General features: G+C 43.6%; 1 protein-coding gene across 2 annotated transcripts in view; it reads left to right on the forward strand.

Annotated features, from left to right (window-relative positions):
• The first annotated feature begins 30 nt into the window (after positions 1 to 30).
• COQ8A (coenzyme Q8A) overlaps positions 31 to 25,398 on the forward strand; it is a 33,763-nt gene continuing 8,395 nt past the window's right edge. The window contains exons 1-7 of one of the 2 annotated variants that reach the window (XM_048936768.1): positions 31 to 142; positions 10,548 to 10,739; positions 12,277 to 12,681; positions 13,785 to 13,851; positions 14,834 to 14,908; positions 21,225 to 21,347; positions 24,512 to 24,597. In XM_048936768.1, coding sequence (XP_048792725.1) covers positions 10,563 to 10,739; positions 12,277 to 12,681; positions 13,785 to 13,851; positions 14,834 to 14,908; positions 21,225 to 21,347; positions 24,512 to 24,597 — 933 coding nt within the window. In that variant the 5' untranslated portion in view covers positions 31 to 142; positions 10,548 to 10,562. The remainder of the gene's footprint in view (positions 143 to 10,547; positions 10,740 to 12,276; positions 12,682 to 13,784; positions 13,852 to 14,833; positions 14,909 to 21,224; positions 21,348 to 24,511; positions 24,598 to 25,398) is intronic. The other variant, XM_048936769.1, reaches the window with a different exon arrangement.

Raw genomic sequence — 25,398 nt, forward strand, 5'->3', positions numbered from 1 at the left:
GCGCGGAGGAGCCAATGAGAGCGCGGAGGGGGCGGGGCCCGATGTCGGACGGAGGCCGGGGTCGGATGCGACCGTAAACAGTCGCGCGGGGCACACGGCGCGGCGCTGGGCGCGTGGAGGTGGCCGTGTTGGCCGGCGGCAGGTGAGCACGGGGAGAGCGGGCGGCCTCAGGCAGGCGGCGCCCGGCGAGTCGGCACCCGGCGAGTCGGCACCCGGCGATCCCAGCGGTGGGACGGTGCGGGAGGCTGCAGGTGCTGAAGGAGCTGCAGGAACGGGCCTCCGGGGCGGCCTTCCAGGCCGGAATTCGCTTCGACGCTTTACGGGGCGCCCGGCCTCCCCTGCCGGCCGTCCCGGCGTGTGCAGGAATGCCCGCCGTGTGGGAGGGCTGCTGTTGCTGAGAGCCGCCGCGTTTCTGCTGCATCCAGCGGGAACGGAGGTGGGAGCGGCGCGGTGCCTCGGGGGACGGAGCCCGAACTCTGCGCTGCGCTTGAAGGGAAAATAAACGAGGCAGGAGGGCTTCGTAAGAATAAGCGTATGCCTTTACCCAGTGCTTCAGCAAAGACGAAAGGCAAAGGTGTAGAAGGTTCTTCCTTTAATAACCCAACTTCTTTTCTGTAAGGAATGAACCTGTCGACTACTGAGAATTATCTCTTGTCTTTGGATTGCTCCGCTGAGCTGGGCTATGTGCTCTCAGCGTACAGAAGATGATTCTCAGCACCGGGTGCAGGAAGATTGTGGTCAAAGTCAGCAGCAGGTCGATGAGGGGCTTCAGAAGGGGCTCGGGAATTGCTTGGAGCTGAGGGCTGTAAGCAGATCCATCACCTCAGCAGAGCACTGGGGCTCTAGCGTTTTTCCTCTGTGTCATAAGTACTTTGTCTCTCACTTTTGCATAGATAGAAGAGAAAGTTTAGCAGTGGCTCGTGTGCTTGTGGATCTGCTCACTCCACACACCCCAGGACTTATTTCTTCCTTTTGTAAATGCTTCTTCTGTTAGCAATGACCTTAGTAACCTTGAGCAAGATATGCTTAAAATAAACAGTAGCGTGTTGCCCAGTCTTAATCGAGAGGAGAAAAAAAAATAGGCTGCCGGCTGTGCTTTGAAGGCATCTCCCTGTCCAAAATAAAGTGGTGTGATAAGTAGAAGAAAAGGTCAGATGTGGACAATTCCCTGACGTGTTTACTGTCTGAGTGCTCATCACCTTGTTTGTTGCGGTCAAGGAGAATTCTGTGCTGTGTAATGCAACTCTGCTTGTTTCATTTGTGATATTTAGAGCAGGTTAATAATAGCTCGTATTGGATCTGTGCAGCAAGAACTTGTTTTGGCATCAGGTCTTCCAACAGTCCTTTTACAGGCAAGTGGGGGACTGTTTTTTCATGCCTTGTTTGTCAGGCATTTGTGTTTTATCAGTCAGCAGAGATGTGTGGAGCTAAAGCAAAGATCTAAAATTCCCAGTTCTTGTGTACCTGAAGTGTTTGGTGCACTTCTCAGCATAAAAGGTAGAACTAGATGCGGTCCCAGGAGTGTTCTGTGTTGTGCAGTTAGTATGTTTTGCTTATGAAGTTCTCTTACTGTGTTTGTTCTGTCTCTACAGTTTCTCCTTTTTTTTTTTTTTTTCTTTTCTTTCTATGTGTGTGGATTAGATCTTCATGTAGCTTCTTTGTTGTCATTCAGGTCTCCTTTTTAACCAGCTGTATACCGTGCTTTTTTGATGTGTTGAGCAAATGTACTGTAAAAGGGCTTAATGTAGTATTCTGAAATGTCACAGCTCTTCTGCTATCTGAATTATGCCATTTGGGAGTATTAAATCTTCATTTCAGTCTGATACAATCCAAGTGCTCAGTGATTGGGACTGGCAAAGATTGAATAATAGGCTGCAAGTAAAATGATTCTTTCTTTTTGTGAACTCCTGAAGTGCTTTGTGATGGAACCCTTTGTTTTTCAGTTTGTCCCCATTGCCTCCTGTCCTGGCACTGAGCACTGCTGAAGAGAGTCTGGCTCCATCCTCTTTGCACATATATATCAGGTGTTTGTACACACTGATAAGATCTCTGTTCAGCCTCCACTAGGATGAACAGTTCCTATCCCTCTCCTCTTAGGAGAGGTGCTCCAGTCCTTTGATCTATCTTAGAAGCCCTCTGTTGGACTCTTCCTGTGCAATATATCCATGTTTCTTTTGTACTGGAATGCCCAGAACTGGACCCAGCACTCCACATGCAGCTTCACAAATGCTGAATAGAAGGGATGGATCGCCTCTTCTGCCCTCCTGGCAAGACTTTGCCTAATGCAGCCAATGATACCATCAGCCTTCTTAGCAGTAAGTGCATGTTGCTGACTCATATTCAACTTGGTGTCTGCTAGGACCCCCAGGCAAAGATGCTTTCCAGCTGGATGGCCCCAGGCATTGTTCACCAGGTGCAGTACTTTGCCCTTCTCCTTGTTGAACACCATGAGGTTCCTGAGGACCAGGAAGACTATATCCACTGCTCTCCCCTTGTGCATCAGGTTGGGCATTTTGTTGTAGAACCTTACCAAGTTGGTCAAGCATGATTTCCTCTTGGTGAACTCCTGCTGACTATGTCTGATGATTTCCCTTCGTGCACTTGGAAATGGTTTCAGCATCTTCTGTGGGATCAAGGTGAGGCTGACCAGCCTGTCATTCCCTGGATCATCCTTCTTGAAGATAGGATTAACATTTGCTTTCCTCCAGTCTTTAGGCACTTCTCCCTGTTGACATAATTGACCATAGATTCATGAGTGGTTCCCATCAGGGCCCAAGGGCTTCTGAATGTCCAGTTTGTTCAGGTATTCCCTTACATGATCATCTTCCACCAAGGTTCCATCTTCCTTGCTCCAACCTTTCAGTCTGGCCTCTGGGACCTGGAATTTCTGAAGGCTGGTTTGCTGAGGCATAGAAGGCATTCAGTACCTCAGCTTTTCCACTGTCCTATGTGACCGGGTCTCCTGTTTCCCTCAGGAGAGGACCCATATTTTCCCTAGTCTTACTCTTGTAATTGATGTACTTGTAGAAGCCCTTCTTGTTGCCTGCCCAGTTTCAATTCCATTTGGGCTGTAACTTTCTCTGAGTTCTCTGGCCATTTCTGTATTTCTCTCAGATTACTGCTCTTGCTTCCACTGTAGGCTTCCTTTTTGTTGCCAGGTCACCTGACAATTTTACTTGTTGTCCTTTTTGTTGGAATGAATTGCTTTTGAGCTGGGAAGTGGTGATCCTTGAATATCAACCAGCTGTCTTGGGCCCCTCTTTCTTCCAGAGCTCTATCCTATGAAACTCTACCAAGCAGATCTGTGGAGAAGGCCGAAGTCTGTTCTGAAGTGTAGAGTAGTGAGCTTGCTGTTCTAACGATCTTGAACTCCATCATTTCGTTGTCACTGCAGCCATAACTGTCTTTGATCTTCACTTTCCCAATAAGCCCCTCCTTTTTGATGAAAATGAGATAAATTTGTGTTTTCTTAAAGCATTCTCTTTTGCCTACAGACCTCTTGTTGCATCCTATATTCTTCTTACAGAGAGGTTCTGACACAGACAGTAGGAGAAGCATTACCAGTGCCCAAACTATGTGAGGTCTATGAATAGCCTGTCGTGTAAGTTTCTAAATTTGATCATAACCCTAGTTTCCAGGGCAAGGTTGAAAGGCACGAGATCTGTATAGATAAGCACACCTCCAGAATCAATAGTGGGAGGCTGTGGTGTTTGACCTGCTGTTCACAATGATAACGGAGGGGTTCTGATCACTGTGCAAGCAGAGAATGCATCTGTGCCACCTGAAGGTGCATGTATGGAGTGCCCTATTCCTGACTTCTTAAAGTGATGAGACATAACATGCACGGTTCTGTCTCCCTCTACAGAAAGGCTTATTAGAAAAAGGTCATCTTGCACATAGGGAGATATTTTTACAATAAAGTTACAGGGTGTATATAGTTTTCCAGTAAGCTATAATTAAAAAGTTTTTGACTGAAAACCTTTGCTGGTGCATCATTTAATCCTTTAAATATGTCTGTTAACAATATACCAGTAAGATACTTGGCAAACTGGTCATGAATCTGAGTTGCTTTCTGCATTACTGGGGAGTTATACTGTAAGAATTGTGCTCAGAACAGGGATTTTCTTCCCAGCTCCAGCACTGAGGTGCTTTGTGACTTTGGGTAAATTACCTGCTATCTGCTAAAATAGAGAAGTTTCAAATTAATCTCCTTTGTGTAGCTCTCTGAGACCTACTAGTGAAGAGTGATGTGCCTTTCAGTGAGAGAGGAAGAACTTCTGTTTTTCTCAAGAATATGATCTTAAGTAATGATGTATTTGAGTCTAAAGGAATCTCACTTGTTTGTGAAACGTAATTTTTGTATTGGTTTCCAGTTTCCATATTGGATTCTGTGTGCTTTGAGGAAGTTAAAACTTGAAATAAAGACAATTACAATATGAGAGCAAATGGAGGGAGAGGGGAGAACCCAAACAACCCGAATCAGTAGACAACCTTGTTGATTACTTGTGCAGAGCTTCGTGCTAGGGGGCTGTGCAGCATCCTGATGGCATCCAGCAGGGAGCTGAGCTTTGATGATAACTTCTGTCTGGCTCTGAGAGAGCGCAAACATCTGGATTTGATCAGCAGAGCTTTAGTGTAATATTTTTATAAATACAAGTTAGAAATCTTACAAATTGTGGGTGTTGTGGGAAAACATTGTTCTTGAAGGGATACTTCATGGTGGCACTGATACGAGGGATGCTTCAGAACTTGTCAACTCTGCGAACTGGCAGATGGGCCACAGTGGTCACCAACATGATCAATGAGGATGAATGTAATTATTTGTGAAATTAAGTGGTAGCACAACAGAGCTTTTGATCCATTCCTCTAAGAACAGCTAGTGAATAGTCTGCTGCTTTTGTTTGTGCTACTTCAGTTCCTGGAGGAAGATGGACTGCAAGGGCTTCTTTGCCCTCAGTGTTGGGTGAAGCAGGGATTGGAAAAAGGTCAGCCTCATAATTCCCATGTCAAAGGCCAGTGAAGTAAAAGAGCTTTAATTTGTCCCCTCCTTGCATGTACTTATCACCTAGGAACAGTGGCAGAGCTCAGTCTTGGGGAAAAGCAAGTGAGCGGTGGCCTTAAAATCAAAGACAAAACTGCTTCAGTGTAGTGGGGAAGAGCTTGTGCCTGGGACAGAATGTATTAGTGTGTTAAGATGTATGGAGGGAAGTAGAGGAAAGTGGCCTGTAATGAGGCAGTGCACTCCCTTCCTAGGATCTTAATTGTGAGTGAATTATTTGTAGATCATGATCGTGGTAGAAAGAGCTGCTGCACATTCCAGGCATGTGGCTGCGACTGTGCCTTTGCATGACCCCAGACAGCCTCCAGAAAGAAGTAAATAGAGCAGTCGGTCTGGAGCATTCACTTTGCATTGATGTCTGTGCCTAAAATAAGGCAGGCTGTGCTTACTTCTAAAATATTCAAGTATTTTATTATTATTATTTTTTCACTCTTACATTGTGTATCAAGCCATTTACGGGGAAAATTGTTCGTGCTGGATTTTGAAGTAGCTGTCTTTTGCCATAAATGTCTGTGAAGCTTTCTGGATTTTGATGGAAAGATACGTTTGTCTGCCAAGCAGCCAATTCTGTCAGTGTACGTATCGCTGTTACAGTGATTAGAGAGTAAGCAACTTCTGCCTGCTTTTTGTAGGTGTTTGAATTGCATTGGCAAATTCTCTTGTACAAAAATAGTTTTAAAAGCTCTGTCAGAGACTTGGAAGAACTCAGCTTAAGGAGGCTTGAGTCAAAGCTATGTGACAGGAGTCAAATATAGGAGCCCTTGGTTCTGTAATAGGTTGGATCTTGGAACAAATTTCTCTTGGAGCTGAAGTGCATATGAGACATGGAGAGCAGGAAGAATGAAAGAGAGCAGGGTAGGTCTTCAGCTCAGTTTAAGGGATGATGAGGATGACGGTGACCTCCTCTTCAGATGCTGTTTTCTCTGCCCAGTATGGTCAGCTGTGACCCAAGGAATCTAGCTACTGAAAATCTGTCCAAGCAGAGACCTGGAAATCTGGTATGAAGGGGTTGGTAGGGAGATATGTGATGGAATGGAAAAAGGCCATGAATGGAAGGATCACATGGAAGGGCTGTTATGGCAAAACGTGAAAAGAAATGGAAGAATATGAAAATAAGATAGATTGCAGAAAAGCTTAATGAACACTTATTTTGACGTTACAGTCTACTGGTAGATCTGTGGCCACGTAACAAATGCGCTGATGAGCTGGTGATCTGTATCTTCTTTTGTGGGATCTGTGCCTTGTTGTTGTGGTTGTGGGAATTTAGTTGTGTTTTTTTGGTTATTTGTTTCATACTGGTATCACAATCAGTCTGGTGTTACGGTGTGGTTTTATCACTGATACCAGGATTGTAGCCCTTGTGTAGATACAACTAAGATAGCAGTGATTGCAGTAATGGAAATAATGAAGTGGCGGAACACAGAGAGACTGTTTAAATCATTTTCTTCATGAGCATGTAATTGTTGTCTGCCTTACTGTAATTAGTTTAAAAGAGAAGTTGGAGATAATGGTGGTTGAAATTTTGTGGAGACCTGAGGGAAATGTGGGCTACTGCATAACGACTGCATAGCAGTGTGTGTGTGTGTGGAGTTTGTTTGAATTGACAGTGGATGAGTTTCCTTCTTGTGTGGGTAACATACTGTTGATGACAGAGAAGTACTTCCCTTACATTGAGAGAGCTGTATTTTTGGAAGCAGACTTTCAAAAAATATTTTTGGTGTATTTCTGTACAGCTAGAAACCTTCTTGGGTTTAATTTTTGTCTTGCTTATGTGTTTGTATGTATAGATATGAATAAGATTTTTGGCTGTTTAGGATTATGGAGAAGGGGGGGGGAGGAAAAGAAAGTCTAGGAGTCAGACCAGCCTGTATGTTTGTAGAGCACTTGCTAGCATGGGGAAGAGAAGGGAGACAGATGGAGAAATGTTTTGAAGCCAGCATTTGTTAGTTAGCTCTCAGTTGTGAGGCTATTTGTTACTGTACTTAGAGTTGTGTTATACTTGCTAATCTTGCAGTCCAGTAGTTGGCATGCTGATAAAGGAAAGAAATGGTGCTTTTCATTGAAGGAAAGTGGCTTGCTAGGTGGGTGGGTATTGCACACAGGAGCATCGTGGGCAATTTGCTTTATTACATGGTTTAGTTGTGTGGCATTACAATAGGGTTCAAAGTCTCATGTGATGTCAGGAAGCTATTTACCTACCAGTGTGGTATCCAACCTGTATCAGCCCCTCTGCCTTTCTCTGGCCCTCTGTGAATCTTGTCTGGTGTCTGCGGATGACTTTGTTCTAGTCTCCTCAGTCAGTGCTGCTTGTAGGTGTGAGTGCTTTCCATGGAAACTGGGGAACTGTGACACAGCCTATACTGGGAGAATAGCTCTTGATTGGCATTTGTCAGCTCCCTTTGATATAGCTTTGCAGGCACTCTGACAACTTGTGCAGGTGTGACGGCTTGTGTGCATGCATACAGAAAGTGCCTCCTCTGCCAGTTCCGGATAATGAATCTCAGGAGACAAGTCAAATGTAATACAGACTATCTGTGCTGGAACCAATTCAGTTTGAGACAACTCCTTTAAATCGCTTTGATAAAGCTTGCTTATGCTATTTTTTCTTGATTTAATAGTAGCATGAATAGAGCTTAGTGTAAGGAAAAAACAATCCCTTTGGCCTACACTAGGTATCAATCTGTGTATACTGTTGGGGTTACATATCAGTCTTCTGCCTTGCAAGTACATGCTTCCAGTTTTGATATTTCCTGTTTTTACTTGTGCTTATTACTTTTCTATGGGAGAAAAAAAAATCTAATAATTCTTGGCTATTTTTTGTGTGAAGTCTTTTTTTTTCCCCTTGATTATCTAACACGTGTTTTTTGTCATCTTTCTCATTCTGGCTACAGTAACTTCGTTAGTGTCTGCTTTCTGTGTCATTTTAAGGATAATTAACCAATGTGCCCTGCTAAATGAGGGATTTACAAAGCCAGATATGCTGGGACTTCTTCCAATTGTGGAAAATGCCTCCAGTATCAGTTCAGTTTTTGTTGTACTTCTTAGCTGTGTAGCTCTTGTCGAGAGGTGAATGTTCCTTCTCCTGATGCCTAGTGCTGAAGGAGCAATCATTGCAGTATAATTTTTTTCCTCCTCTGCCTTTTTCTGGCTTTGCTTTGTGAAAGGCTAGTGCTTGGTGCTCAAAAGATGAGGCACTGGAAGAAGATGGCCTAGAGGTGCAAACCTGTTTAAGAAAAGAGAGTATGGGCTCACTTTTGAAAACGTGCTCCTCTTCTTTAGCCTCTGTCAGTGAATGTCCTTGGAGAGTGCTGGATTCTGCAACTGGGATGGGGCAATCCTGGATGTATGAGGGTTCCTCTGAAAGTTATGCCTCCTGTTTTATTATGTTGGCCCACAGTGTCAGAGGCCATGCAGATTTCCATAGGTGAGGCACACAGGCTCTTGTTCACTGCTGGTGAAAATGCAGAGCTCGTGGTGATGATTATGTTGAAAAGCAGAGTTCTGTAGCTGAGAATTTGTTTTATTGAGTAGAGTCATTGTGCTCTTTGTATCTGTTGCAGTTTCCATGGAAATATGTTGGAGGCATTTCTTTGGGAGTTGACCTATGTGTGTATGGTCTAGGAAACTGGAGGCTGGAGAGCAGCCCTGTATGAAGGGACCTGGGGCTCTGTTTGATGGCAGGTTGAATATGAGCCAGCAGTGTGCCTTGGGGGGCACCCGGCCCAGTGGTGCCATGGGGTGCAGGGAGGGGCTGTTCCCTCTGCGCTGTGCCTCAGCTCCTGCAGTAGGTACAGTCTGGGTGCTGCAGTGCAAGAAGGACATAAAATTGACAGAGAGTGTCCAAAGGAGGGCTGGGTTGTTGGGGAAGGATCTGGAGGACAAAGTGTGCAAGGAATGCTGTAGATGTGAAGAAGTAGACCATCCTGTCCACAGGATACATTTCCTTAACTGACAGGCAGCTTTCAAGTTTACAAAGTGCATTATGCAGCATTGAACCATTGGTTAAATGCTGTAGACATTGAGAAATAACACTTGTTATAGGTCTGTAGCTTACGGACAGGCTTTGTAAGGTTGACCACAGAATAATGACCTAGGTTGACTTCATTTTTATTTTTAGAGCTAACTGTAGCCTAGATATGCTGCTAACACTTGAGTGTCCTTCTAGCAACCATACTTTAAAGCCTGGAGTGTGCAGTACTTCCTGGCTACAGCAGTTGTTGCTGATTTTGATCACTGATTGACCATTGCTGGTTAAGCACTCCAGTTAGCACAGCTTACTCTACATTTGCCTAACACGCTTACAAAATTTGGCTATAGGACATGTTTCTGAGACAGGCTCTGCTTTTGCTGGAAAGGCTGCTTGTGGTTTGCATGTAAACTGTTGCATGTAAACCATGTGGACTGTTGACTTAGTGTCACTCATACCACTCCAATGTGTTAACCTTTGTTTGTTGTGTGCATGTAGATGTTGGAAGGTTATCTTCTGAAAATGAATTGGTGTCTGGGTACCTGCCTACAAAATAACGTAGATCTGCGGCCTTCTGGTGCTCAGAGGTGAATGAAGTAAGACGGTGAAAGTCTCCCTTCTGTATGGTTAAGGCATATCCTGGCCACTCCTGATTTTCTTTTACGTGAACCACAGACATGAAGGAAAGGCAGTGCCTCGAGCCTGAGCTTAGTTCCCATGCACATAAAGGAGTCAGTGTAACTTGTTCTTCACAGGCACACCATCCTGCACCCTACAGTTCTTGCTTTGTATCTGAAGATACTGAAACTGATTAAGGAATCTGAGTCAGTGCCTCTCCAACAGGAAGGGATATGGACAAAAAGATAGACCGTTGCAGTGTGATACCTTCAAATTGAATGCTAGGTTGTGGTAGGTGAGTGTTCTGAGCCTGCTTAATTTCCAACTTAAAATAGTAGAGTGAGTTGAGGACTGAGTGGACAACCTTTGGAGGGCAGATAAAGCTTACTCATTGATGTGAGGGTGAAGAAATTTGGCTATGTAAAATGAGCAGGCATGACTCCAGGGCAGGAATGGGATGTGACAGTTGTCAGTACACTTCATCCATGCTATCAGTTGCTGAGAACATGTTCCATGTCCTGATAATCAAAGGTCAAACACTAATGCTTTTAACGCTTTGTAAGTGTTTGAGAAGAATTAAGACTATCTTAGCCGTGTAGCCAAAATGCATCTGTCTTTGCTTCCTCTGGTCATTGGTAACTTAAATATTTGTGTGAAATCCTGGAATGCTGTCCTAATTCGTGGATAGTCCTAAGAGCTCTCACGTTGCCTGGTAAGGTAACTAGCTGTCATTCATGCTGGTTAAAGTGTTATCTGAGCTGTAAACAAATTCTCATGGTAGCTGGTAGTCAAACTGAAACAAGATTATCTGCTATATGCCACAAGCTCTTAGGTGATGTGAACAAGGTTGCAAACGTGTTCCTTGACCTCTTCCCCTGTTGTTTTTTTTGTGCTTTTTTTCAGCAGAGAAGTTCAATCATGGCGGCAGATGCCATCATGATCATGAAAGGTTTGACAAAGCTCAGTAAAGCAGTCCTGGAAACCCAAGCAGGGCAGCTGCGGCAGGTGATCCTTGGGGGCGATGCAGTTACCGTTGCAAAGAGTCTCCAGGCAACTGCTGAAGAGCAGTTTAGTTCTGCCTGGGGAAAAATGCAGGTAAGAGAAGTTTTTATGTGCACAGTCTAGTATGATATTTGGCATTTCCTCCAGGTACTCTCTGTGTTGTGTAGAGCTGAGGAAATCCTATCATAAGCTTAGATCTCTGAGTTACTAAATTAACTATTACAGATGTTGGAGTATGCCAGGAATTGTCCAAAACATCAGCAGTATGCCATAGGTGCTTGGGCAGGAGTGTAAGAGGATGGTTACTAGTGTACTGGTTTCCATTAATCAGTGTTTATGGCCTGCTGAGGATGAAGTGTGGTTTGCTTACCTAATCTTGTCAAAGATCAAGTAAGATTGGCTGGTAGCTTTGTTATTTAAATTCTTCTTCAGACTTCAGTAATTGATTGCCTCTTCTTTGACTAAGAGAATGAGCTCTCGGAATTTGTTAGAACTTATTGGTACTGTGCTTCCTTTCTTTACAGAATTGGTATAGGTGATGTGTTCCAGAATTGGTCAGGTATTCATGTGTTCCTCACTCACAGCTGAGGTAGGATTTTCAGAAGAACGGGCTTGCAAGTGAGGATCAGAAGGGAAGCCAGACTTCTTTTTAAGCAGTAACTTCTCTTACCAGGCACAAGGATGATAGATTTATAAGAACTCCACATTTGCTGTGTTGCCATCTCTTGAAAAAGTGGCGCTTATCTACATCAAGAGAATCATCCTTTAGAGCAATGATGTGGCTTAGATAATGATTTTAAAACAAAAGCTAATGGGTGAGATTTTAATGATATTTTATGTAATTAGCTTGGGCTGTCCTGGAGGCCTCCTTAAGCTTCAATTCTAGAACTTGTCTGTTACCTTATTTCTACCTAAGCTTGCAATAGCTTTGTCCTGAGAAATATCCTAAGTTTATTTGTTTATGGGGACAATGTTTTGTTTTGCCTTTGTCTTTTGCATTCAAGAAGGGAGAGAATATTCTCCTGTTTCTGTGCATGTTTCTCTACACAAGAAAGGTCACATCAAAACACCTACAAGACTGCATTCTGAGTAAAAGTTGCTTGAGAAGCTGCTGCCAAAAGAACTTTGTAAGAAATCTGCAGTCTGAAGCTTGAAACTGCCACTCAGTGCTTGGCCACAGTCCCTGCGAACAGATTTCTCCTCTGCCCTTGCTTGTTGAAGTTCAGAATAGCATGAGACCTGCTGAATAATCACAAAGATGTTCTGGTGGTGTTTTTTTGTAAGGAGAGGAAATGTGTTCAGTGTTTAGAAAAGAGTCTAAAATACGCTGACTGCTTAACTGACTGCAGCAGGGTTACAATCCTGTTGACTTGTATCTCCAGGTACTGGTGTTTGAGAATCTACCCATGAATTTGCCCAACCAGCGGTGCTGAAAGATTGCCAGTAGTTCTGGATGTCCTCAGCATCCCTTCCTTTTATTTTTCCCATATTTTGCTGTGAATGTGCTGAAGTCTCAACAGGTTACTTTTTTGACTTTGGGCCAAACCGCATGCCCTTTTCTGAGGACCGTGGATAAGTAGGGAGCAGGTTTTAAGTTCTTTACTTAAAATGTTTCTATTACTGTTTACAGGAACTGGGCAAACAACAGGAGAACTTAAGCAATTTCAGTGAGGATTTTGGGAAAGACTATGACTTCTTGGCACAAGAGCCATCGGATGCTTCGAGGGACTTCTCTACTGCCCCCAGCAAGCCTCATGAACACAGCAGTGAGGGCCCTGCTTACTCTTACACTACAAACGGACCTCTTAAAAGTGTTGGTGAGACTGGAGATTCTGGCCTGGGTCAGAAGCCTTTCCCTCCCAAAATGGATGCAAGGTTATTTGGAGGCTTTAGGGACCCTGGAAATCCTTTTGCTGCTGTCTTTGGACAAAATAGGGCTTTTCACCAAGATCACTCCTCTGTTGGTGGATTAACAGCTGAAGATATCGATAAAGCCAGACAGGCCAAAACTGAGCAGAAACCTTACAAACAGATGGTATGTGTATGTTTGTATGTATTGTTTGTAACTACAGGTTACTATTATGGATTATCCATAAGTCACCTTCTCTTGTTTCTATTTTTTTCTCTTTCTGAAATTGCCTTTTGGAGAGGAAAAGATAGTAGTGTCAATGCTTTTTAACCCAGGTTTCTGTGACAGGATCTCTTTTCACATCTACCCCCTATATATCCAATATTCTGATGTGGGAGGATGTTTAAAATGCCTCTGTAGGATTAGACTTAAACTTTGTGTTGACAGGAGTTTTCCTTTCATTCACTGGTCTGTGTGGACTCAAAGTGTTGATGTAGGTTACAGTAATGAAGGGCCTGTATTTCATCATAGTTTTCTTGAAGGGTCTGTCTCCTTTAGCTAATGGTCTTGCTATGGCAATAAGAATGGATTGGATCTACACTTTACTCAGCAAAGGCCATGGCTTCCTGCACTATTTCTTGTTGTCCTCCTAGAAGTGGATGGAATGTTGTCCTCAGCATTAGTAGATTGGAGAGTAGTATAGAGCTCTGAAGCAACAGTTGGGATTTATGTCCTTGTACAAGCCAGCACTGAAAAGCTACAGCAGAATTCACAGTGGTGATACTTGCCTTCTGCTCTAACCTGCCTCCTTCAAACCCAGTGTCAGATGCTGCTGTGGGTTCACTTAGTCAGGGTATTGCTTCAGTGAAACTGTATGCTTCTGCTTTAGCTGTTTTGTGGGGAAATCATCTACAGTCCTGTAGATCTGATGATTTGCCAAGAGTTTTAACTGCACGTGTAAAGAGAGTTTAGCATTGGTTGATATTGCACTGCTTCTCCAAGTTCAGAATTTAAGGGCTGTCGAGGTAAAAGTGAACATGGACTTTTAAAATATGGTTATCAGCTATTCTGTCTTTCCCACTCTCTTGTCCATTTCTTGGTTTAATGTATTTTTAAGTTTGGTAGCTATATTTTTGCACTGTGATCATTTGAAAATCTCCCACCTTGGCATTCAAGAAGAGCTTTTTGTAGCACAGATACGCTCTTCAGGTGTTGTTTGAAATTGCACTCTGTATTTGCAGGTCACTGATTTGTTTGTTTGTTTTCCTTGCCCTGTCTTTCTGTGGCAGCTCAGTGAACGGGCTCGGGAGCGAAAGGTTCCTGTCACGAGGATTGGGAGGCTTGCCAACTTTGGAGGTGAGTTTGCACACCTGCATCTGCAAAGTCACTACGATTGCACAGACTGATGGCTGGCTGTGACAGTGTTCCTGCTAAAGCAGAAGGTGGTTCCATTTTCGTGTCAGGCTTGCTGATTGGAAAGTCTCTCTCACAAATGGATGGTTTGGCTCCAGAGCTTGATTTGGGCTTTTTCATTGCCATTATGGCTCTTAGCCTTTAGTCAGAAAGAAGTTACACTTCTATCTGCAGTATCAGGAGGCACAATTACATGGACAGCAGAGTTCTGGGAGCAAAGAACGTGTTGCTGAAACAGTTAAGGATTTTTTTTTTTCTTGCTCCCCCTACTGAGCTCATGTTTCTCTTTGATCAGTGTGAGGCACTGCTGAACTTTGTCATTTATATGCATTTTCATATGCTGCTTGCTGCAGCTGGAGTGACTACTGGTAGCTGCATTTATAGTACTAAGTATCATTATTTTATTTTTCCTTACTGCAGTTTGAAATGGTGGAATAAATTAGTTCTTGTTACTTGTTTTGTAGCCCAAGTGGGTCATCAGTTCCCCTCACACCGTTCTTGATCTCTTTATATATGATTTGGCTTCTCTGTTCAGTTTGTGTCTCCCTTATTCACATTCCTGGTTTGTTCTTTTAGTAGTATAATAAAATATTTTTGCAATAAAGAAAATTCTGGCAGTTTGCTGTAAGGTCTAGACCTGATGTGGTTGTAGCTCTTTTAAAGTTCGTTACTGCCCAAAACTTTGCTTAGTGTGGAGTCAAAGGCAATAGGAAAAGTACTGTGTGAGTGACTTGCCATTTCTTTTGTCTGTAATATTTGTTGACGAGATTCCCATCTCCACTGTATTGTCTGACTCCTGATACTTTCTCCTCCAAGTAACTGTTCTCTATGTGGGATCTGATTGAAGAAGACTGAATTTCAAGTGCAAAAGATACGTGCTCAGCGGTTGTGGTATTTGCACTCTGACCTGCCTCTTCTTTTAAAGGATTAGCTGTTGGTCTTGGCATTGGGGCGTTGGCAGAAGTTGCGAAGAAGAGCCTTAGACCTGAAGAACGCAGTGGTAAGCTCTTTCTGCATTCTCATCCTTTTCTTTCTTTCTTTTTTTTTTCCCCCCGCAGCCACTGACTGCTTGCATAGCTGTTTGAAAGACTGCATTCTTTTGAAAGTTGGGAGATTGGTTAGTTCTTTTGTTTTTATCATAATCCTTCTATGCTTTTTCTTTTCCTATTGAAGTAAGCCACAACCTCAGTGTGTAGATAAAGGATGGAGATACATTTGGGAGAATACTTTTGCTAGCATTGTTTACAGAGTTTATTTTCTCATAATCACACATGAGTATGAATGTCATACTTACGTCCTCTCTTGGATTGTATTGGTACATTTTTTGAACTGTTCATTGAAACCATGTAGTGTAAAAGAGCCCTTATGTCTGAAAACTTCATGCTGTTACTGGTTGCAGGCTCTTAAAAATCTAAGGAGGTTCTGCATAGTGGGAATTGGGAGGCTGGCTGGTCTGTTCTTAAGAGAGACAGAACACTTCAGGTACCTGCTAAATGGCATTTCTCTACTTGTAGTATCTTTTTTTTTACTTTCTCTGAACAGTTCTTGTATCCACGCAGCTGATTTGAAGTTGGAGGTAAAAATGTTGCTGAGTTATACTTGGCTGCCTTATGGTGGCTGTTTTCTAGGCTTATGCTTTGGTAGACTGCAGTGGTATAGAATGGTACCATGTGGGTGAATGGCTTACAGCATAAAAAGTACTTAGTGTTCTTTCCTAGAAAATGTAAGATTATTTTAGATTTATGGTTCAAGGCTTGTTCCTTATCAGTGAAACGTTTCAGTGGTGCGCTGCAAAGTATAAAGTTGTTAGAATTATTGCAGGCTGCATGGTCTTCAGCTGCTCTGTATGGTTTGGCTTGTATGTTTATGTTTAGATAATTTCTAGTGACAAGAAGGAAATGACAAAAAGGACAACCTTTTGCACTTAGAAGTTCAAAAGAAAGAAAGAGTCAAATGTTTTTTTGTTCAGAAGCGTTGCTTTGTGATAACCTAGGAGTACCCAGCAGTTCTCATTTACTCTGTGGCCATTAGTATTGTACTACCAGGCCAGTTTGCGTCTTCTCCACCCTTTTTTAGTAGTGATGGAGACTGAGGAAGTGAGAACCTCAATTTCAGGAGGTACTGCAGTGGCTCGGAATTGGAGAAATAAAAATCAACCAACCAAATTACAGTTCTGTATCTCACTCCCTGAAACAAATTAAATCACCAAGACCTCAAAAACAAAATAAAAGCAAACCCACAGAAGAACTGATATGTTCCTGGCAGTGGAGGGGAAGGAAAGGGTTGTGTACTGCTCTGGACGCTACCTGATGATGTGCATTTTTGTATTCCCTTACAACTAGGCAATGCAGAGCAGCCCAGCAAAGGAAGAGGATCTTTGGCAGAGTTTTCTCTCCATAGCCTGAGGTTTTTGAGGCTGGATGAGTTCCTTTGCTTTCATTTAAGAGCACGCATGTAGGCAAACATGACCCATCCTCTAGAGAACACTTGAAATCTTTTGCTTTTTGTGCTTGTGATGTTTGACAGGTTGTTCATACCTGTTGGAAGTTAATGATTTGCCTTGCTTTAAGCAGAGAAGGAATTGCACAGTTGTTGGTATTTCTCTGCTTGTCAGATTATTTTCTAATTAGGCACACACTAAAGCATAAACAAGAGCTTGCAGAACTATGAAATTTGCTGGAAGCAAATACATAAGCTTTGTTTCTCAGCCTTACAGCATGAAAAGATAAATATATATATTTGTTTATTTAGAAGGCAACAGACACTTTTTCTTGAAATAAGGAAATTGTGGCTCAAGGTATTTTTCCTCTTGCTAGGGAAATGATTGTTTTCCTCTGTAACTGTAACCTGGGGCCAGATGTCTGCCCTGCAGGCTGAGTCATGTTCTGAAAAAGTAATTTTCTTGAACAAACCTTGGTTAGTATATATGGCAGTGAAGGCTGCTGACTTAACTGCTGGGCAAGGCAGTTGGAAAAATTACCTGGATTTTATTTTTAGCTGTCTTACTTGCTTTCATTTTTGCTTCTTGCTGTTGTCTGCTTAGATAAGATCTTGGAGCATTGGTTATACTTTGTAGAGGAGAATTGGACAAGAGTGGTCTTGAAGTAAGGCAGAAGGAAAAGACTGTTTTAGCCCTCTTGCTTTCTTGGAGTGTCTCAAATCAAGAACATGAGAAGGACTGTGGGTGATGTAGGCTCTCACTCTCGCTGCTCTTCAGTTAACCACAGCCTCTAGCTATAGTGTCCTTGGCCATGTTTTCCACAGGACTCTACAGTGGGTATGACTTTCTGCAGGGAGACCTCAATGCAGACTTGAAAGGAGCTTACAAGCAGGAGGGGGACCAGCTTCTTATGATGGTTGGTAGTAACAGGACAAGGGGGAATGGATTTAAACTGAAAGAGGGGAAGTTTAGGTGAAAGGGTAGGAAGAAATTCTTCACTCTGAGTGGTGAAGCACTGGCACAGGTTGCCCAGAGAGCTGTGGTGTCCCATCCCTGAAGGTGCTCCAGGCCAGGTTGGGTGGGCCCTGGGCAGCCTGAGCTGGTGGAGGGGCAGAGCTGGGGGCCCACAGCTGGGGGCTTGGACATAGATGATCTTTGAGGTCCCTTCCAACCCAAGCCATTCTGTGATTCTGGATGAGACCTCTCTCTGAGGGCTCTGCTGCTGCAGACATGCATGTCAGAGGACACGTATGTGGATTTGGGTCCAAGATCCCATTTTCTTACTGCTCTTTCTGGCAATACCAGCCTTTTCTATCAGGGGAGAAAAACTCTTGTGTAAGTACCTCTGCCTCTTATTTCTTTTTTCTGTAAACAGGCAAACAAAAAAGTACCTCTGCACTCCACTGATGACTTCAACTTGAGGCATTTCTGCCTGGGTTGAAAGATTTTTCTGGCTGCCAGCACCATAAGGTTACTAAGGCTCTTGTCTGAGAATGACATATTGTCCTGTTTTCTGGAAGTTAATTAGAAGTCATTTCTCTTGCCACTGCTACACTATATTAACAGTAATTTCTTGGAACACCAAACAAGCAGGACACATATATGATGAAAGGCATGCCTGAGAATTTCACACTTGTGGTGGCATTCAGGAGTGACTGGAAGGAGTCTTCTCTTGGTTTCCTTTCCTCCTGCTCAGTAAGTACAACTGAAAATGTCACTCCTGTGAAACAGGGCTGGAAGCATCCTACAAACACAAAATTGCAAGCCCCAAACTCCTGAGCAGCAGGTCCTTCTAGTATGGTTTGTACTCCTGTTGTCTTGCCCCTGCTGTTATCAAACAGAGAGACTGCAAATGTCTGCTTTCCTGTGCGTTCTCTAGTAACAATGCTAGCATAAATAATTTTCACCACCAATTTCTGTGTGGAATTGCAGGGGCCTTTTTAAGGGCTTGGAGGCATATGGCTGCCCTCTTTAAGTGCTTTTATAACTGGTTAGGTTCTCATCTTACTCTAAAAAAAAATGGCCATGCTTTATTTCCAGTGAAAATTTTCTTGTTAGGCTGATTTTAAAAGACCCTCTTGAGTCATTGGTGTCTGCGGTGGCAGTCGCTGTATTTAGTGTGTAAGTGCACAGTGTTAGAGGGGCTGGGTAGGGAGAGCAGAACAAATTTCCATGAATAAAAATGAAACACTGCCCAGTTAAATATTGCCATTACTAGCAGAAAGGCGTTGTGGATTCAAGGTCAAATTAGTAACTTATTAATGGCTTATATACTAGGCCATCCTGATAGGCAGCATGCTGAGTCTGCCAAAGCCCCAAAGGGCTGACCATCAGCCCAGCTCTGAGCACGTGTGTATTTCCTTAAGGAAGGAAGAAACACAATCTCCTTGAATTGTTAGTCTTAAGTGCTTGGGTTGTGTTCCGGACTGTTCCCTTGCTCCAAGGTTTGTATGGCAGATGGTCCTAAAAACAAATATGTGCCAAGTCATAGAATTATGGATTGGCTTAGGGTGGAAGGAACCTTAGAGATCATCTGGTTTCAACCCCCATGTCGTGGTTGGCTACTCAGGGCCCCATGCAACCTGGCTTTGAACACTTCTAGTGATGGGGCATCCAGAGCTTCTCTGGGCAGCCTGTGCCAGTGGAAAAAAATATTCTGATCTTGAAGTGAAAAGCAAATAGTTTCTAGTATCAAACGTTGCTTGCTATCTCTGGGAAGAACTTAATGAAAATTTACACAGAACATATTTTGATTAACTCTGCTGCACTTTATACCTGTTGTCTTCCACCTACTTGTGGAAGACTGCCTGTTTTCTATGTTGTTTCTTCACTGAAATTTACATAAAACTACTTTTGACTCTTGCTTTCAGGTTAGCTGCTTGTTCATGCCCACTTTTAGCAATGTACATAAAAAAACAACAGCTAATCACCTACTTTTGGACAGATTGTTGATTAGGTAGTGCCCTTCTTGTCTTGATTTCAATGAGGTGCTTGCCAGGAAAAGAGAATGAGTGCCTCTGCAGGGCTGCTTCTCTGATAAAAATTCTTTGTTAGGATTCGTTGGCTTCTGGAAGTGACTTTAATCATTAACTAACTCTTTCATCCTGATGTACTCTCAGAATAGGGTGTTTGTGTGTGCAGGCGTTATGAAGGCAGGGCTTTAACTTAGTAGTTTCCTTTGCTCCTATGTGTCTGGAGCTTGTGAGAGGGACTGTTTGTCTCATCATTGCTAAGGACCCAGAATTTTTCTCATGGGCAGTTGAGAGCCAGAACTCAGTACATGCCTTCAAGCATTCCTGTACTATTTTTTCCCTGTCCCCTGGCCAATCTGAGCTCTCTCTGTATACATTCCTGAGAGCTAGCTGGACATGGAGAGGATCTCTTGTTGCTGTAATCACTGTACGACACACCAGTAATTTCCATCTGTCTGAGATCATCAGGGCCATTGCAGCTGCTGTGCCCTTTCAGGCTCTGCTTATCATACACGTTGGCTTCAGCTGTTTTATCCGTTGTACCCTTTCCTCTGAAGTGTTGAAAACAGAGTAGCTTGAAGATCAACATATCAGCTCCGATCTCTGCAGCCTGGCTGTAAGGCCTGACCTCCCTCCTGCTTGGTCCTCTGTCAGCAGGCGCTGAGCAGCTCCAAGAGAAGTGGTTGGTGGATGCCTGCCCACCCCTTCTGTCCCTGCTCTGGGAGCTGGAGGAGCTGTCCTACTGGAGAAGGAGTTCTGGGTTGCTTCACCCAAAGGGATCAAAAAATCCAGTCGCTCTCTTTCTCTCCTCCTTCCCTTTCCTCTTTAAAAAGAAATAAAATTATGTCAATCCTTCTTTGGGGACAGGAACATATATGTTTGAGTCTGTATATTTTGGACTGTGTTCTGCATAAGCTGTTGCTTGCATTGGAACAAGTAACCGTATCATCGCTGGGATGTCCTTCTATCTAAACTAGGTATTTTTCTCAGTAGCAAGTTGCCTGTAAGAACGTGGTGAGAAATGGTACACGTATTTGAGGATGTAGGAAGGAAAGATATCTGGAACTGATTTCCTCTGACAGTTGTCAAAGAAAAATGTGGTATCCCCGATGAGAGCTCCTACTGGGCTTCTCTTGTGAGAACAACCTCCTTAGATTTCGCTGGCTTTATAACCTCATCACAAAATCTGATGCTTTTTCAAGATGCTGTATGCAACCGTGATGTTCTGGGGTTGTGGTGTTGGACAGTTTGTTTTACCTGTGCATTAGGAGACAGTGGATTTCAGTTTATGAATAATGCAATTATGGACTCAGAAACGTGAAAACTATGTCTGCTTTCTACTGATGGCTAGTGCATGCTTTAGAAGTACAGCTGCACAGCAGTGTGTTCATGTGTGTGTCTCAGGCAAGAATACTGGATATGGAAAAGGAGGTTGGGTGCTGGTATGAGCTCTGCTCTCACCCTGTGAGCACGTTCTCAGAAAATCCCAGTGTGCTGTCAAGGTTTTTGACAGTTCCCCTTGCTGTGTCTCACCCTTGCTGTTCTTCTGAAGCTATGACTATACAGCAGCCTATGCCATAAGACTTGGGAAACCTTTGTGTAGTGTGTTAGACTGAGCTATCTGGTACAGCCAATTCAAATACCACCATCCTGGACACTTTTCATAGCCTCCATGGATGCCTGTGCTGCTGTGTCTCAGTGCTGCTGGCCCTCAAGCCAGCAGTGCCCCAACCAGAGAGTATGATGCAAATATATTCATGCCCCTGGGTTGCAGTGAAGACTGGGTTGTAGTCCTAATTTTTTCTCCAAGGAAAAGCAAGTCTCTTGTCGAGTGTGGGCTTGAGGAGTAAGCTTACTGAGTTGAAGGTGATTTTCATCCATAAGCTTTCTCTCCTTGCCCTCAGGAAAGAAAGCGGTGATGGATTCCAGCCCGTTCCTGTCGGAGGCCAACGCAGAAAGAATTGTGAGAACCTTGTGCAAGGTCCGGGGGGCAGCACTGAAGCTGGGACAGATGTTAAGCATCCAAGGTAAGTGGGGACACAGGTTCTATCTTCATCAGCTGTGCTGCCTGTCAGTTTCTTGTGATATGTTGCAGGCTGTCTGAAATGTGTCAGCGCAAAGTGAATGCAGACATTAGGCATGCAGCTCTCTAATGTGAGGACAGCAATGGTGATATGTTTGATTCAGTTCAGCCTAATCCCAGTCTGAAATAACTTATGTATAGATACTGCTGCTTTCCCAGTGCCCCTATTGCAGCTCAGTCAGGCACACAACTGAAATCAATTGGAAATTAGATGACTCCGGAATTTTACTGCCTGTGCCAAAAAGCAGTGGAGAAGCAGAGCTGTATCACACTCTGCTCACAAGCCTCCTGCTAGAAAGGAGGAGAAGACAAGAACATGATCCTGTTCTTTGTTCACCAGAAGTGTTTGAAATAATATCCACAGCTCTCTCCTGTTACAGCAACCTGTTGGTGATTCACATGCTCAGAAACTTTGCTAGAAAAAACAGCATAGCTGATAATCTTATCAAGTACACAAAACAGTTTTCTCTCCAGAAGAGATTTCATACTGACTTACTGCATCAGGCTCTGAAATCCGTGATCACAGGTGAAGGCATGAGAGTCAGCTGTGTCTTTGTACTGAACTTACTAGTTTGATTACTCCTGGAAGATAGCAGCTGTGTTGATTTCAAACTTTATCTGAACCTATCTGCTTCACCTTCCTGCCCAACAGAATGGGGAAGGAAAGAGCCACCAAAAAACAGCTTTTACACTTGTCTGGAAATGACTTTTTAGATGTCGCTGAAACAGTCAGTTGTCTGGGAGTTTGAAGTGCTCAGATTGGTTTGTGCTTCTACCTGAATTTTTGTAGGTGTTTACTAAGGCTGGATCTCATGTAGTATTATATAACTTGGGCTAGCCAATGGTGGTATGACATTATTGCTCATTTGCTCATCACGTATTGTGTGTGTGTGCTGGGCTGATGGCAGCACTGACCAAGCTAGGTGGCGGGCAGCAGTAGATATGTCAAAGGCAGTATGCTCTTTTCTCACCCTCCAGAAGCTGCCAGGTGTTGCTACCAGTAGTTCACAGTGCAGATTTGGGAGTTATCTATTCTGTATTTTGTGTGGCCAGTGCCCCACATGTGGGATAAGTGAGCCATGTCTGGAAATAGGCTCTGAAGTTAACTTGTGTACTGTAGATGGAGACTAACTTAAAATTCTTAGGACACTGTTATGAGTTGCACTGATATGTGCCTAGAGTCTGGTTGTAAAGGTTGTAGCTGTGAAAGACCATCTCTGAGGAACAGAAATGCTCTGGATTTTTGTAATTTGCCTGCTACCTCCTAATGTTGTTGAGCTTTGGCAGGAGTTTGGGACACATGCCAACTGACTTCACTCAGGTGTCAAGAACATGCAGGACTTTACCAACCGCAGTGGCACTGCGCAGCCCTTGTCTGACTCCTCTGACAAGTGTGTGGTGTGCTATGTTGCTTAGGGAGATCACAGGACCTTGGAATCCTGCAGTGCTACAGTCGTGGTGAAAGGTACTTTCAACACTGCAGCAGCCCATGTTCTTGGGCTGACAATTTGGACAAGTTGTTTTAGCACAGTTCCTGCCACATCTTGGGCTTCTCAGTGACCTAGTGAGTTTGAAATGGCTTCTTGTCTTAATAGAGTTATGTGCTAATTGAATGTCGCCTTGTCCAGGTGCAGCTGAGCACCTGCAGGCTAAACCAGCCAGAAATTTCAAAGCAGTTACCTTAAAAAGCTTGGTGTCTGCTTCTGGAAATGAGCAGTTCTGTTAGGAACCCACGTTCCTGAAGGTCATGCACAGGGATGCCAAAACCACTCAGTTAAGGTGCATGTGCTCTAGGAAATATTGGAGATTTGACAGTTTTAAGGGGAGTTTTGTTGTTGCTTTTTTATGTTGCTCTCTGCATTATGTGTTTTTACTTCCTCCCCAGTTCCTTCCCACTCCACTTCCCAGGAGAGTGAGCAGTGCTCTTAATGTGGCTGTTTGTCTTGTTTCCTGGGATAGGCTTACAGCTGTACATGTATTTGTAAATGCACATCAATGATGGACTTTCACATGAATATCAGAAACGTACATGCATCAGAAACGTACAGATTCTCAAAAATAAGGCTGGTAGCCAGGGCTTGTTTCCAGAGCTGGGAGAGCAGCAGGGAAATCTCATTCCTCTACAACTCTTAATGGAACCGAATGTTTGCCAGAGCAAGTGACTTTCTCTGTTGTAGAAACCTTTTGCTTGTGGGAGAGGGCCAACCTTTCAAGACCCCTCTTCTCCCATGCTTCCTTACGAAGGTAAAAATATGTTTGCTAAATTCCCAATTCATTTGAGTTGTTTACAAAAGCAGATGCTGAACAGTGGTTACTCTGAGTCCAGCACTTGCGTAAGTGGTGTTTTAATATTGCACAGCTTTCTAGAGAAACTGCTGTCCCTTGGAATGAATTGGATTAAACCATACCATGAACTTGGGGTCATCGGGATGACTCTCCAGAAGGTTTCTTCTGTAATCTGTGTCCATGACACGGCATCCTGTCTGAATGCTGTATGGCTGGCAGATGACAGGCTTGGGCAGAGCACTTTGCTCTTTGAGGCTGTGCAACCTGCCACTGTAGCAAAAGCCTCTGTGCTGTGCAGAGCTGCCCATTGCTCTTGGTGGAGCTGTTACTGGATGTGTGGGATCTTGACTTCTCCCAACCTGGACAGTGACCATCATGACAACGGATGTTTGATTCCAAAGTATAAGAGGTTTCTCAGTGTGTTTTCTGGTGTATTCATACTTTGTCGTTCCATTGTTGACTGGGAGAGGGTGCAGAAACTTCCTCTAGCTGCAGCAGGAGATAAGCCTAGGAGAATTTCAGGTAATAGGCTGTTTTTGATGGGAGTGAGGAGGAACGAGTAGTTTTTTTCCTCTTGCTGCGTGCATGCAGGACTTCTGTTTGGCTCATTTCCAGAGGTGTGATGCCTCAGGAGGTCTGCCTAAGGGTTCACTTGTGGGCATGCTATTTCTGAGCTGGAATTACTTTCATAACCACCACTGAGATGTGCTTGGGGACAGGAGAACCTGACTTGAAGTGCAGGCATCTGTTACTTTGCGTGCTGAAGAACAACAGAGGAATGCAGTGCCTGCACTGACTGCTGTTTGCTTTTCCCCTTGGCAGATGATGCCTTCATCAATCCGCACCTCCAGAGAATTTTTGAGCGCGTACGTCAGAGTGCCGACTTCATGCCAATAAAGCAGATGACGGTGAGGAAGATTCCTGTTCCTTCCTGCTTACTGGGTAGGAGGGGCAATAACAGAATAAATGTCATCTGTTACATACCCCAGTGGGGGAGGCTGACAAGTAAGAGTACTCCCTCAGTACAGGCTGCATTTTTTTTCAGTTGTTGGTGACATGTGATTCCTAATCTCAACTGTGTGCTGCTATTTCTCTCCCATACATAGAAATTCAGCTCTAGGCAAAGGAAAAATGTGGGTGATTTCCTGAAGCCATGCTAGTGAAACACAAAGTTACATACAAATATGAACATGTGGGTCTTGTTTAATATAGCCTCACTTTCTTTCTCATGGGTGTTAAAGCAGTGTTTAGAATTGCCTAAATCCTGTTTTTAAAAACAAACTCGCAAGTCTGAGTCTAATGGAAATTTTGGCAATTTTGTCTTTTTGGTTGTATCTAACCCAGCTTCAAGAAGAGTTTGAATGAAGCAAGCTGTGTGCTTTCCTTTCATAGATGTTCTCTTTCTCTCTCCCTCTCTTGGATAATTAAGATGAGAAGGGTAATGCAAACGCAGTTGCCAGTACTACTGAAAGACACTGAGCAGAGCCAGCACCTAAGCATGGCAGTCTGGCAGTGTAACAAAAAAGCTGTTAACGCAAGTTGTGGTGTTTAATTTTCAATATTGCCTTTAAAGAGAGTCACTCTTGAATGCCTGGTTTGCTTCTGATCAGCTTGCCATGATGGAAGAGAAGGGAATCTAACTCCTCCCTCATTCTCTGAAAGATAACCAGTGGCCCCAAAAAGACCACTTTTATTCCTAAGACTGTGGT

This window comes from Lagopus muta, chromosome 2 (genome assembly GCF_023343835.1).
Source record: "Lagopus muta isolate bLagMut1 chromosome 2, bLagMut1 primary, whole genome shotgun sequence".
Lineage (NCBI taxonomy): Eukaryota > Metazoa > Chordata > Aves > Galliformes > Phasianidae > Lagopus > Lagopus muta.